Source organism: Nelumbo lutea, chromosome 1, assembly GCF_056320005.1.
Source record: "Nelumbo lutea isolate HS-2025 chromosome 1, American lotus-T2T, whole genome shotgun sequence".
NCBI lineage: Eukaryota > Viridiplantae > Streptophyta > Magnoliopsida > Proteales > Nelumbonaceae > Nelumbo > Nelumbo lutea.
In genome coordinates, this window is record NC_142684.1 from 74,471,291 (window position 1) to 74,487,025 (window position 15,735).

General features: G+C 35.4%; 1 protein-coding gene across 2 annotated transcripts; it reads left to right on the top strand.

Annotated features, from left to right (window-relative positions):
• Positions 1-4,497: 4,497 nt before the first annotated feature.
• LOC148875380 (AUGMIN subunit 4-like) lies at positions 4,498-13,349 on the top strand. 2 transcript variants are annotated; one of them, XR_016104999.1, is made up of 14 exons: positions 4,500-4,754; positions 4,891-4,938; positions 5,104-5,229; positions 5,845-6,198; positions 6,325-6,424; positions 6,535-6,580; positions 10,255-10,348; positions 10,519-10,590; positions 10,792-10,850; positions 11,556-11,624; positions 11,705-11,756; positions 12,643-12,832; positions 12,937-13,014; positions 13,083-13,349. XR_016104999.1 is itself a non-coding variant. In XM_088964585.1 (13 exons), exons 1-13 carry the CDS (start codon positions 4,626-4,628, stop codon positions 13,158-13,160), a joined length of 1,305 nt encoding a protein of 434 aa, XP_088820711.1. In that variant the 5' UTR covers positions 4,498-4,625; the 3' UTR covers positions 13,161-13,349. The 2 variants fall into 2 exon arrangements, 1 of the variants encoding a protein (XP_088820711.1); XM_088964585.1 differs by lacking the exon at positions 12,643-12,832 and having other exon boundaries at positions 4,498-4,754.
• The last annotated feature ends 2,386 nt before the right edge of the window (positions 13,350-15,735 follow it).

Sequence of the window (15,735 nt, forward strand, 5' to 3'; positions counted from 1 at the left end):
AACATCTCTCATACTTGTATTGATTACTAGTAATTAAGCATGTGCATTGCATGCATGATTTTTTTTTTCATATTAATTACTTGAATTTTAGATATATGTTAGTATAGAAATTGAAAATTAATAAAAGTAACAATATGGCTAAAAATAAACTTAAATACTTGTACCAAATGTGCACCTATAGAAATGTTCCAAAATAAACTTAAATACTTGTATTTACTACTACTACTACTACTACTACTACTACTACTACTACTACTACTAAATTTTGTATTCTATTTTTGTCTTAAATAAAAATAACTTTTATTTTAACAATTATTTTTATTTAATATGATGATTATATAACATTAGAAATGTTTCAAAATATTTTTGACAAAACTCTATTCTTTTTTATCTTTTGTGTTCTATCTTTTTTTTTTAATCTTTTTTATTCAATTATAACATCGTGAATTTCTTTGAAAAGTTGGACCATTGACCCACCATTTAAATAAGAAAATGTTTTGCTTTCGGATCAATTTTAAATTATATATTTCATCTACATTATATATATAATTTTTACTTAGCACACTTAATTTTTGTTTGACATTTTAATATATAATTTTTTATATGTTTTTTTGACTACTTGTGCTTTTTTATTATTTTTTAAATATTTATTATTTAACTATTATATCATCGATTAATCCATTTGACCCAGACCACTAACCCATGACCCAAAAATAAAAATAGTTTGATTTCTAGGTTGACATTAAGGTGGCGTTTTATAAATCTGAAAAATTATATGAGAAAAGTTAAAAAGATATTAAAAGTGTCTAAAATCTGAGAAGAGGCATAAATGCTTTTCTACTTTTTAGAGGATCTGAATCCATAAGCTTGTTTGTGTTGGATCAACCCTTTACCTTCTGAAATTTACTGATTTTACTATTTTACCCCTAAAACATAATATTTGGAAATGTTGAGTTCAATTTACATTATCTCATAAAAAGTAAATTTCAACCTCAAAATAATATTGAAACAATACAAATAATAAATAATAAATAATAAATTAATAATTACTAATTAATAAATGAAATGATTAAAATTAAAAAATTAATGATTATAAAAATATTAAAATAATTAATAATTTACATAAATAAAAATTAAATAATTTTAAAAATTAATGAAATAATTAAATATTAATAGTTAGTAAAAATAATTAATAATTAATAAATAACACAAATGAATTTAATAATTAATAATTAATGCTTAATAAAAAATATTAAAATAATTAATAATTAATAATTAATAAAAATATTATTATTATTCACCGAACCACTGCTGTTGCAGTGGCAATGGCAGTGGTGGGAAGACATGGGAGGGAGGGAGGGAGAGAGAGAGAGAGAGAGAGAGAGAGAGAGAGAGAGAGAGAGAGAGAGAGAGAGAGAGAGAGAGAGAACTGGGAAGATAGGGGAGAGATAGAGTTGTCGTTGCAACTTGTAGCAGTGGTGGCGGGAAGGCAGGGTGGAGAGAGAGAGAGAGAGAGAGAGAGAGAACTGGGAAGATAGGGGAGAGATAGAGTTGTCGTTGCAACTTGTAGCAGTGGTGGCGGGAAGGCAGGGTGGAGAGAGAGAGAGAGAGAGAGAGAGAGCCATCGCTGCAAAGTGATGGGAAGACAAGGGGAGAAAGCGAGAGCAAGAGAGAAACCAAACAAGTCTGAGCGTGCGAGAAGACAGGGTAGTGTGTGTCATTTCCAAAATATTGTAAGGGCAGCTTCGAGCTTGCATCGGCTCTGAAACGCGTCTGAACTCGTTAAGAGCCGACCCAAGATCTATTATTTTCAGATCTGAAAAGAAGATTTAGATCAAGTTTAAGAGGTAAAACCATACAAGTGTGAAGTCTGAAAAGTAGCATTTTCAGATTCAGACCTTTGAAAAGTGCAATCAAACGGCCCCTAAATTTTGTATTACGTTTCCATTATTGATAAAATTATATCTTATGTATAATTTTTATTTTTGTTTAATATAATGAATGTATTATATTATATATGTATCCAATATTTTATTTTTTATTAATATATAACATTATATCTTATGTATATATAATATTTATTTTTGTTTATTTTCTATTTTTAAAAATTTTATTATTTTACTATGACATAATTTCATTTTTAGGTTGATTTTAATTTTGGCATTCAATTTTCATCATTTACAAAAATACTTCTTACATTTTATACTTATTTTTGTTTTGTATAATGAATATACAATATTAATGAGATGCCTAGTTCTTTTATTTTTTGTATTAGTCATATTTTTTATTTTTATTTTTTATTATTTAATTTTGCCATTTTTATTCATGGATTTTATCCTAAATGGTTGAATTGCTTACCCACCACCGAGAAGGAAGAAAATGGTTTTGTTTTCAAATTAATTTTTAAAATATATATTTTTATATTATTAAAATTAATGTTATGAACTTAATTATTACAATTTAATGATGAGAAAAATATATCTTAAATATAGGATTTAATAAGAGAGTATACCTTAAATATGATACTTAATGAGAGATAATAGTAAAATAGTTTTACTTCTAATTAGCTTTAAATTTTACATTTCATTTCATTTATTAATAAAAACATTTCTTATTTATCATCAATATTTTTAATTTGTTGTTGACCTGGTCAATTGAACTGTTTGAACCGTCACTTAGTCATTATTCTAAGTTTGGTTCTGTTGAAATTCCCCCTTTTGGTTAAAAACTGTTTAACTTGGGCGGTTCAACCATTGACCTGTTTGACCCAGTAATCAAGTCATAGGTTGCACACTTAATTATGTGCAGACTTTTGGGAGCCATAACTTTGCACTCTGATGTCCGATTGGGGTTATCTTTTCTTTTTTTTTTGAGTAAATTTTCAATATTTATACATCCTAAGGGCATTATGTGCCTTGCCTTGCTATTTCTGAAAAAAAAAATCTCTTTTTTGGCTTAAAATTATAATTTTTAATATTTTTTATAAATAAAAAATTTAAAACGGAATTAAAAAAACATAAGTAAATGTAACATAATACATATATTATATGTAATATATGTAAAACATAACTATGACATATGTAAAACATAATTATATTCTTTATTGATAAAATATGTAATTTTACACACACACACACACATAGTGTTGACGTAGAGTGATTTGACCCATTTGACCTTAATAGTCGAACTGGTGGCCTGTGATCCGAAGGCAAAAGTGAGTCGGCCTCCGGGTTGATTTTTAAAACATTGTTTATTATACTTATTATTGTTTAATATGTCAAATATATGATGTAAAAAACATTCCCATCTTTTTTAATTTCTATATTTTTGAATTTTATTATTTAATTGTGGCAACATGGATTGGCTCCTTTGACTCAAATGGTTTAATTTCTTACCACCACCTAGATGAAGACACTATTTTTTCCAGGTACGTTTTAAAAGTATAAGTTTTTATGTTATTGAAATTATTAATTTAGTATGTATGTATTTAATTATAGAATTTAATGATGAGAAGAAACAAAGAAGCCTTAAATATATGATTCAATGAAAGTGAATGCAAATCAATATCTTAAATGTTGGATTTAGTGAGAGATAATTGAATGCATTGAATATCTTAAAATTAACTCTTTTCACTTCATGTAATATTAATAACCAATTACCCTATTTGTCCTCATTTTTATCAATAAATTTAAATATAGAAGGGTAAATTATGTCATCACAAAATTCCAAAAATATTCTTGAGGCTATTGATACCTTTTAAAGTAGTATAGATTCATGGGGAGATGTTTCTAATACAAGGTGGGATGTGGGTGTGAGCAGCATCTATTGAGTAGTAGATCCCAATTGGATTCTAATCCATTTGCAATATAAAAGCCCAATTACAACACTGTCTGAGCAAGGATCAACAACAACCTCTTCCCTGATTCCTTTCTTTTCTTTTATCATTTTTCAGGATCATTTACTAGAAAATCTTATAGTTTTACATATTTACTTAAACTTGTCCTATAGTTTACATTTTACTAAAACACCCATTATAGTTTGCAATCTATTTACTTAATCGACCTTTCATTAAGAATGATTTGTTTTGACATGGATGGAAGGCTGATTAAGATGATGTTTTGGTTCCGTTTACATTTATTTAATAAACATTTTGTTTGTGTAACTGCAAAACCGATAAATACATTTAATGAGGGCGTTTATGACACAGGCTCCATTAGGCACCACATTAGCAAAATGCCAATAAATGCCTACTTGTTTTAGGAAGCTCCAAAATGAAGCTTCATACATACAAATGCAATTAATGAGGCATTTGCTGATGGGGTGCCTATGTGGCACCGTCAATAAATGTAAACAGAACCAAACATATACTAAATAAATTGATTGCAAACTATAGGGATGTTTTAGTAAAACACAAACTATATGTTGGGTTTTAAAAAATTAATAAAATTATAGGAGTGTTTTAGTAAATGACCTTTTTTTTTTTTTTTTTTTTTTTTTGTCTCTCGGGCCTGCAGTAAACCAAATAAGTTGAAATTGGATCCTATACAAGCAGTATTTCTCTTGTTTGCAAGATTTTAGGCGAAGGCCAGGCCAATTCCGTCGGGCGGTCGGGGGGAGCCGAGAATATGGCGAAAGGATTACAAGTGCAGGGGCTTCCTGCGGATGTGACACAGCTGATCGAACAGTTGGAACGACATTGTCTGGCTCCTGATGGATCCATGGTCTCTAAATCTGCGTATTACGATCTCCAACTAGTACGCCAACCCCTACTTTCTATTTATTTTCTTACATTGTTCCTCCTCCTTGCGTTCAATGAATCTATATTTTTTTCCCGCTCGAGATCGTTCGTGATGTTTTCTGTTTGTCTTCGATTGCTAACTGTCAATGCAGGCCAGAGAGGAATTGTCGAGAGGGAGATTGCGTTATTTGGAAGCCATGGTAACGACGTATTTTATACGATTAGTGTTTTTTATCCCCTTCTCTTCTTTCTTGGTTCTGTTGAATTAGGGTTTTACTTTTCAATTATTGTTTTTTTCTTTTATTTTTCTTTGTTTTGTTTTCTCTGGTCTGCATTTCTAACTTGAGGTGGGCGTGTTTCTGTAGGCAATCTACTGTGAGGCGATTGCAATGGTGGAAGAGTATCAACAGGCAGTTTCTGTGGCGAACCTTGGAGGAATCCGAGACGTTCATGGTCTGTACCCCCAGCTTGGCTTGAAGAGCTCGCCTCAGGTTTCAATTGCTAGGACTTCAAACTCTATCACTTCATTACTATTAGTACTATTATTTTGCATGAAAAGAACCGCAGAAGTTTGTTAGTCTACGTTCATTGTTTGACACTGAGGTGATAGCTTTATGCTATTGCTCCATTTTTTCTTTGATTTTTAGTGTTAATCGGCGTTTGAAGTATTCATTTGAAATTTTATGTTGACGATTTCCAAATCGGACTTAGGAGGTCCAGGTTTCATGTCTTGTTGAACCCAAAATTGGCCAGCATTACCAAATTAAGTTTTCGTGAATGATATTTTTCTTTGAAAACAAAGGTGCTGTTTGAAGAAGGTTGTAGCATTTCTTCAGCCAAAGGAATAGTTAAATATTTTTGTTTATGTTAGATTCAGACTTTTGGCTTTTAGTACATAGCTAGTGATAAGATTATTGTGAATAAAGTGGGTGAAGACTAAAGAAAACATTTAAATCAGAAAGCACATATGCTAAAATGCATGTCATTTATGGGAGCCAAAAGTGCAGTTCTCAGTAGAGATTTTAGGGAAGTCATGCTTAATTATTTTTGTGTTCTATTAGTTTTGAACCGACAAGAATTATTTTAACTTTTTTAGGTAATTTCAGGTTTATGAGTCTCTAGAGCATCGGCTTGTCATTGCAGAGGCAGCTCAAAGATTGAGGCTTCCTCTTCTTTCCAAGGACGGTGAAATTCATGAGGAAGAAATTGACAAGTTGAGTATAATGTCAAGGAGCTCTCTAGATAGTACAAGTACCAGTGTCACAATCAGCTCAAGTCCAAATTCAGCAAATTATACAACTGGTCTAGCCAACAGCACTGCAAGTGTGACAAATAATGCACTTGCTCTGAGTTCGACTGATGCAGCAGAACCTGGAGTTGGTGGAGTTCCAAATCGCTTTCTTGGAATTACTCCTGCTTATCTATGGCAAATACAGCTACAACAAACCCCTTTTACTGTGGTACGCTAGGTTTTATCATGACTTATTTAAATTGTAGATCTTTCTAGGTCATAAATTCTGACTCAGAGGAGATTGTAAATTTTTAATGAATCATTTGATATTGTTTTTAAAATTTGTTAACTGTAGGACATGGGTGAATATCGAATTTCACTTGCCTGTGAGATTGAGGGTCGCTTGAAAGTAAAATGTGACAAGTTAACTGAGGCTTTTGTAATGAATGACATTGGTGGGTCTTGAGTTAGAGTACAGACATGAGATTATAGATATTTTGTGTTGACATATAGCCTTCAAAATCATATCTGTTGACGGAAAAAAACTGCTTCTTTGCTGTTTCAGACTCATCATCCAGTAGCCAAATTTCAAGTGCTCGTCTTCCAGAAAGGTTTGTCTAGTTATTCCTTTTCTCCATTTGATTTTTTCACCAATTGATATAAGAGCCATGTTCTTAATTTTGGTTCTATGCTAAAGAAGTATATTCAACTATAAAATGTCTATTCTGGCTTAATGTATATTTCTTGGTCTTGCCGTGCAGTTGTCATTCCTGGTGGAATGTTTCCTAGTTGACTAAAATGAAACATGATTTTTGTTTTACCAGCACTGTAAAACATATTCACTTTCAGTTTTCTTTAAGAACTGACCTTCTTACTCTTTGATGTGGATGCATATTGGGAGCAACAACAGCAATGATCCGGTGTTCTCATCCTATCCAATTCGGCATCAACAGTCTTATCCATTCAACAGATTAGATTAGACTATCTTGTTATTCTTATCTTATTAAGTTAGTAGATTAGATTATCTTATCTTATTAGATTAGGATTAGGAGAGACTTGTCTTATTAGATTAGGATTAAGAGAGATTATCTTATCCTATTAGATTAGGATTAGGAGAGACTTATCTTATCTTATTAGTCTTATCTTCTCAAGATAAAGTTGGAGGTCTCCCTATTCAGCAAGGAGTCTCCCTAAGAGCAGGACTCTTGTAATCTCCTATTTAAGGAGCCACTATTATTGAATAAAGGCATCCAAGAATTTCAGTCAAGAGAAGAGTTGAGGAGAATTGGGGTGATCTCTTGGACAAATCACCCCTTAGGTTGCCACGATAGGGTCAACACGCAAAGGGAGGGGCAAAGGGAAAACTAGAGGTTCTCCTCGTGGATCGACCCGTGACGAGATCCTACGCCCGAGCCCCATAACATTTTGGTATCAGGGCAAGGCGTCATGGGTGATCTGGAGCAGCTGCTGTCCAGGGTCCACGAACTCGAGCATCGGCTCATGGAGACCAGCTCGGAATTACGGGAAATCAAGGACGAAGTCAAGGAGCTACGGCGTCTGATGGAGTTATTCCTTTCTAGCAAAGAGAGGAACACAGAAGGGGTGACAGCCACTAGCGGCCGCCGACCAGATCTGTCGGAGTCTTCCAGCGAACAACAGTTCGGCAACCAAGGGGCCACAGTCATCCCCAAGTACAGAAAGTTAGAATTCCCGTCATACAACGGCAACGGAGATCCCTTGGGCTGGCTGTGCCGGTGCGAGCAGTTTTTTCGAAATCAACAGACAGATGACCGGGATAAGGTAAGCCTAGCCGCCTTTTAGTTAATAGAGGAAGCGCAACTCTGGTTCTATCGATTAGAACAAGAAGAACCCGGGCTTAGTTGGACCCAGTTCAAGTTCTACTGCCTTCTTAGATTTGGGCCCCCATTGACAAGCAACCCCTTAGGCGAGGCTGATTAACCTGAAACAAACCGGCACGGTGGCAGAATACCAGTGCCAGTTCCAGACCCTCCTCCGCGAGGGCATCTTCAGTGCGACCGGATCAGCAGGTAGACATGTTCATCGCTGGGTTAGCAGAACCCCTGCGAGTGGACGTGGAAATGCAAAATCCCCCCAACCTGGTTACAACCATGAATATAGCTCGTGCCTTCAAACGCAAACTACAACTCAGTCGCGAAACCTTCAGTATGGGGCGGCCTCCATCAGCATGGGCATCCCTGGAACCACTTGGAATGGCTCCATATTCAGCAAGCCAGCCAAGAACGGAAGCCACAGACGAGCAACAATTCCATATCAGCATCTAGTGTGGGGAGCAGTGTCATTGCACCCCCTATTAAGCACTTGTCCAGGGCGAGGGGACAATGTTTTAATTGCGATGAACTCTACTCAGCAGGGCACAAAGGCAAGAGAATTTTCTGTCTCCTAGTGAAACAAGAGGAAGATGAGGATGAACCTTCTTCATTGGAACTCGATCCAGGAGGGCAAAGCCATTACACCTATCCGGGATTCCTTTGACGGTGTTTCCCGACACCCATCCTGAATTCGAACTTGAGGACAAGCTCATAGTCCAAGAGGGGAGTAATGATGTGGATGCGTATCGGGAGCAGCAGCAGCAATGATCCGGTGTTCTCATCCTATCCAATTCGGCAGCGATAGTCTTATCCATTCAATAGATTGGATTAGACTATCTTGTTATTCTTATTAAGTTAGTAGATTAGATTATCTTATCTTATTAGATTAGGATTAAGAGAGACTTATCTTATCTTATTAGTCTTATCTTATCAAGATAGAGTTGGAGGTCTCCCTATTCAACAAGGAGTCTCCTAAGAGCAGGACTCTTGTAATCTCTATTTAAGGAGCCACTATTATTGAATAAAGGCATCCAAGAATTTCAGTCAAGAGAAGAGTTGAGGAGAGTTAGGGTGATCTCTTGGACAAATCACCCCTTAGGTCGCCACATAGGGTCTACACGCAAAGGGAGGGGCAAGGGGAAACTAGAAGTTCTCCCCGTGGACCGACCCGTGACGAGATCCTACGCTTGGGCCCATAACACTCTTCCTCCCAACTTTGCTAATAATCTTTGTTGTTTGCACCAAAATTCAAAGAACATTCAGGCTTCTGGCCTCTACTTTTAACTTTACATTTGTATCATCTTCTTGTTTTTCTCTACATATTTCATTTTTGAGTTCCAAAATTTTACATTTTGAGTGTTGAAGATCTATGAGATTACTCTCGGGATCAATACCAAGTCATTCAAACTGAGTGACATAGTTGTCAAGATGCCAAGGGAAAAAGCTAGGCAACAAGAGAGCACCTTGTTCCCTAGATGCCTAGGCAATGGTTTTTTTTTTTTTAATAATAAAATCTAAATTCTAGGGTAGTTCCTTAGGTTTCATGACAAACAGCAATCATCTTTTGCTAATAATTACCAATAATTTTCATCAAACAAGGACAAATTTTATATCAAAGCATAGAAAATCAACATATTCCTGAGAAGAAAAAGAATAGAAAACTCAGAAAATATAGGTTCTGAGCCCTGTTTTTATCCTTAGAAAAGAAGGGGTGGAAAGGAAGGAAAGGGAAAAAATTTAGAAAATAAAAGAAGGGGGGGCACCCTGTTTTTGTCTTGGAAAACATACTTGGTTGCTCTCGTGTGTCGATGAGATAAAAGCTTCAAGTTCTTCTTTAGTTATCGGTTCAGGTTTTGAAGTTTTCAAGGGTTCAACATAGTGCCCACCGACTTGTGTGTTGATCAAACCCTAACAAATAGGAAAGCAATGAAAAGAAACAACATGCAAATTATGAAAACATTATAGAAACTCAAAAAAATGAATAATTTAGAGTAACAATGCCAAGTATAATATTTATAATATCAGAAAATAAAAAAAATAGTGTGGTTCATTGTACAAAAATCAACTTGGCAGTTGGGTGAGGTAGCCCTCCTTGGATGCCTTGTTGCCTAGGCATTGCCTTCAAAACTATGCTCAGTGATTTAAGACTCAGTCCAGTTAACAAGATGTGAAATCATAAACTGAATCTGGTTTGACCATCCATGCAATCATGTGCTTTCTGATATGAGGACTGCCTAATTAGCTGTTTCCTGACACGACAATAGCTTGTAGAGTATATATGGTTACATGGTAGGTTATGGAGGATTTGGCTTATTAATTATTATGTATCTTAGATATATTCTTCATATCATTTTATTATTTTTTTCAGTTTTGATAAAAATGGTTATGAATCTGGTAGTTTATGATTTCAATCCCTTGGATATTTATGTTGGCAGAGTAAAGTTAATTATTGAGGAAATTGAAAGGGAAGAGGCTGCTCTGAGAGAAGATCTCTATTCAGCAGATAGGAAGTTTGCTGAATACTACAATGTATGCCTCTCTCTCTCTCTCTCTCTCTCGTGCAGCTGTGCAGGTGCATATGGTGACAGGGATTGTAAAATCAATGTGCAACACACAGTTGGCATTTTTGAACTTCTGCTTTGGCTTGCTGCTGGCATTTGCTGTTACTGATGTTTTACCTATAAATATATCCACATTAGGTCCTGGAACAGATACTTGCAGTGCTTATTAAGCTTGTCAAAGATTTGAAGCTGCAACACCAACATCAATATGTGAGTTCTCAACTTTTGAATCAATTTTTAATGGATACTTATTTCTTACCCAATGCCCTCTCTGGAAAGATGACAATTTCGGATTTATCTTTAGTTCTTTACTACTTATTCACCACATCTTGAATATATATTATTTATTTTTGGGTGTTTTATTTAAATATGTAAACTTTAATTTATTCTTCTTTTTCATTTACTGAACAGGATGAACTAAGAAAAACATGGCTTTGCAAAATGTGTGAGACAATGAATGCGAAATTGAGGTCTGTTCTTACTTTTGATGTATTAACATTAAATTGAGTTGTTTTTCACCATTCATACTGTTTAAAACTTTCTTAACTCATGCCAAACTTGAGGATGTCTGGGATAATTTTATGTGATTGAAAGTTTCTTCCAACACATGCACAGAATTCTTTTTTTGTTTATTTTTTGGTAAAAAGTAACTTTCATGCAAGGCAAAGGGGGGGGGGGGGATGGGATGTACAATAATACGAAAAGCAAAAACACCGAGGAACTATGAAGGCATAGAATTTGTACTATACAAAATGACCCTCTCCACCCCGGATTTAGCTAAGGCATCTGCCAAACAATTCAGCTCATGAGGAATCCATCTAAAAGAACAATTCAAGGAATTTGTGATCTCATGGATATCATTAGGAAAATGAACTAGTCTCCAAGGGCTGGAATCTGAATTAGAAGGCCATCCTATTGTACTCAGAGTCTCTTTCAACAGCAAGAAAGCTGGCTTGGATAGTCTCCTCAAGATTCAATATCAGGCCTCTTATTCTCCCGGCTAGATAATTGCATGTTTTCCTCTCTTTCTTTCTATTGTTACCATAATTATATATTAAATCTAATACTAGTATAAAATGAAAAAAAAAAGCATATTGCTTTTATCTGTTATTCAAATTTGATTATATGCATGGAACCATTTTAATAGATTCTAATATGAATGAACATGGTCTCAGGGCTCTGGAGCATCTTATCCTGCGGGATACTTATACTCAAGATTCAATACCAGCCCTCCATAAGATTAGGTACTTAATGGTGGCTGCTTATCAATATGATAATACTTAGTCTGAAGAGGGGGTTTGATAAACTAGGCTCTTATTTGCAGGAAATATCTTCTAGAGGCTACAAAAGAAGCTTCCATTGCATACAATAAAGTGGTATGATCCCTCGGAATGTTTTATGTCACAGTAAATCTCTACTGTTGTTCGGTTTGTTACAATTTTAGATAATTCAATTTCAGGGCAGCTTTATAGATATGCTGATAAAAAAAGGCAGATTTATATATACTCCACTTTAAAGTTTCTTTATCTACATCAGCCATATATACCTATCCATTTGATTTGGGACCCTATAGGCGGTTGCATTGATAATTAGTAAAACTTTGACATATAAAACAGGAAGTGAAGGATTCTGCTTTTTGTCATGTTAGAAAGGGATATTTTACTGAGAGTTGACAATTGGCAGTGCTGGGTGTTAAAAACTGCTATTCCCTTTTGGGATGCTACTTAGCGGTTTAAAGGTGTGCCTAGGTGCACAAGTGAGGTGCATTTTAGGGCCTGCACCTCACCTAGGCCAGGTGCAGTCCCTTTAGAAGATGCGTGCCTAGTGCACCTTGCGCCTTGGTCCAGGTGTGCGGTGTGCGCCTTTGTTAAATTTTGCGCTTTTTTTGTGTCTTTTAAGCATGGTGGCTGGGCTAGAGGCTACACCCCTTCAAACAAGTCCTTTTTTTTTTATCAGCAAACCTTAATTTATATATTCAGTTTCATCCATAATCTTTATTTATTGTTGAAAGATTTGTAGTGTGCTCATTGAAAACCTTAATTTATATATTAGTTCCATGCCCAAACAAGTCCATGTCAGGGTCTTGAATTCTTAACCTGAAATACACCTTGCCTGTTGAGTGCTTGAATACGTTTTATATGCTATTTTTAATTTTATTTTTACATTTTCATTTTGAACATGTTTTATATTAATCAAGTAATGGTCTTCTGAAATCAGGTGATAAACACTTTAGATTGTTAATGAAATCGATCGACCATGCAGGTTGCGAGCATCCATAGTAAATGGTTATGCGGATCTTGCAATCCCAACAGCTAAATTATAGATTCCTTTTAATGATGTGTTCAGCTAGAGGGCAGAAGCTTTTGTAAACCTAGATGCAATTGATGCTACTTTTTCTGTATATAGCAACAAATGCTGAACAAAAAACCAATAAGACATGTCTTTTTCTCAGGTTCCTTAGAAACTCTATTTTATGATATACACATGCACCCGCCCACCTGCACCTGCACTTTGTTTCCTGATTATCTAAAAGTTCATATTTCAATCTTGCACCAGGTTACCCGCCTTCGTGAATATCAGGGTGTTGATCCTCACTTTGATACTATTGCGAGGCAGTACCATGATATTGTAAAGGTACTTTCTGTCTCATAAATTGATCATTCTCAGCTTGTTTAATTATGCTAATTCATTATCTTTAACAGAAATTGGAAGGTATGCAATGGACAATTCACCAAGTTGAAATGGACCTGAAACGCTCGCTGGAGCACCAGAGCACATGAATACTTGCCCCATCAACTTAGATCCTCGACTCTCCACCAAGAAAAGTATTAAAGATTGATTAAATTACTCCTTATGGTTCTAGAATATTTTAACTGAGCCTATACATTTTGTATACCGTTTGTGTAATACGAATTACTTTAGTGGTATTTCATCTAAGGATTCCTCTAAAAAAAATTTATTTTCCTAAACGTTTTTTGTCTTTTCATGTAGGATTTATGGTGTGACATACACTGATACAATGTTACTTATCCAATTACTTTATAAGCTGTTTACTGAAAAAAAGTGTATAAGCTAGCAGCACGATAAATAAATCCAGTCTCGTTACTTCTCTTCCGTTTCTACTCATTGATTAATACTGCTCGACACTTGGCAGTTGACCTCCCTATGCGAATTGATTTTCACATGGTGAAACCTTGAAATTCCAAATTAATGGTCAACAAGCGGGCCGACCAAGTTTGTTATTGGAATCAGATGCGACATGAACAACCCTATTTCCTCGGACGTTGGTATGAACTCAAAATTCATCTCTGTTGGTTATTTTGTTTTACTCAATCCCGTGGTAACTGGGTGTATGCTGGGCCTGGGGTTTTAGGTCTACGGGCCGGCCCGGTACGATCGAGCGGGCTGTGCCGTCCGCGGCCCATAGGCCGGCACAGCCCAGCCTGCAGCCTAGCCCAGTACGGCCTGGCATGGCTCATATATATTATTTATATATACTTATATAATATTGTATAAATTATAATTATATAATAATATATAGTATATAATATATTAATAAAATAAATATATATTTTTGAATTTTATTATACTAATTTATTTAATTATTATATATAAGTAATTTTATACACATAATTCATATAAAATTAAAATTTTAAGTTTTTTGTCAATTTTTTTAAATAAATAGCTTTGGCCCGATACACGGCCTGACCCGTCCTAAGGCTTGGCCCACAGGCCAGCTCGGCCCGTGGCACGACACAAGCCCGCATGGGCCTAGGCCATGGGCTGTGCCAGGTCGACCCCTAAAATTTTCACCAGGGAGGGCGGCATAGCCTGTAAGCACGGTCTGCACTTTGCGCGGGGCCGCCCACAGGTCGTGCCATGCTGGCCCGGCACAACCCACTTTACACCTCTAGTGGTAACTATTGGTAGTCAGGCCAAATTGAAGAACCATTTGAATTGTGCTGAAATAGGAGGCTGTCTAATGAAGGTTGAAGAAATTCGGTAGTGGGGGGACCCGGCCCAACCTACTAATCTGACCCAACCCAACCCAACCCAAAAAAATAGGGTTATGGTCTCATATTTAGCTATCTGAATTTGAGAATGACTTGACCCGATTTAACTCAAAAAAAATTGGGTTGGGTTATGGGTTAACCCACTGACCCAATTGTCACATCTAATTAGGACTATTTATACATTTTTAGAAGTTTTCACTCTTTAATTTTTTACTATTTGTTTTTTTATTTTTTATTGTTTGCTCTTTGAATTGTTAAATGTTCAAGTTTTTTATTTTATTTTTGGAATTTTAAGGTTAATTCCTTTAATTTTGGCATTTTTATGTGTTTTCTTTTTATTTTTTAAAAGTTCAGTTATTTTTTGGGATGAGCCAAATTGACCCATGAGTCAATCCTAACCCGAACATTTGGCGTTAGGATTTAGCATTTGACAACACAACCTGGAATTCATCCTGACTCGAAATCAACATGAAGTGTCTTAATCCAACCCGAACCCGACCAACCCAACCCAATTGCCAAGTCTATATTAACCCAAAAGAAAACATGACGATTTCGATTTTCAAGCTAAATAACAAATAGGCCTTTTCCAGTTATATTTTAAGTCAAGAAAGTAAGTTTATAAAACCATTCTCCATTGAAGGTGTCCTCTTGTCTAACAGATTATCTATCTTAAATCAGCAAAAGTCAAATAGAATTTTTGTTTTTTTGGTAAGTAACAACTTGCTATTCAAACAAAGAGAGCAAGAACAAGAATTGAATAGAGATAAAGAAAGAAAGGAAAAAAAACTAGACAAAACACTAGCAACTAGTGATTTCAAATCCGGTTCGGAAAACTTGGTGACTAGTTCCATTTCACACCAAAACTGTTTTTTGGCCAAAAACTGTTGATTTGGTCAGCAAATTGCTGACTCAGGCGATTGAACCATCAACTCGGGCAATGGTTTTTGGTTGTTCTTTGCTTTTTTATTTTTTTTGTCAAAGCGGGCCGTATGTTTGGACTGGACATTTGGACCATTCGACCTAGGAATATCCGGTCTGATTTTAAAAACCTTGCTAGAAACTACACTTGCTCAGAAACTATAGAAAAATCTAAACACATCTTTAAAAGTCAACGAGGACAAGAGTTAGACTCCAGATCTCCCTTTGCATAATACTATGCAGAGGATGAGATGTTCTCCATGTGTGGTTGCAATAAATGTGGGCAGGAGATCCGGACTCAGTCAGACTCCGGATCTCCTGCCCACAAGAACTCTTCCCACGCCTACCCACATGCCTGAACCAATCCCCTTTTAGCTAACTAATGGGTTGGAACATTGTGATCCCTTCTAACAAAAGAAAAGGA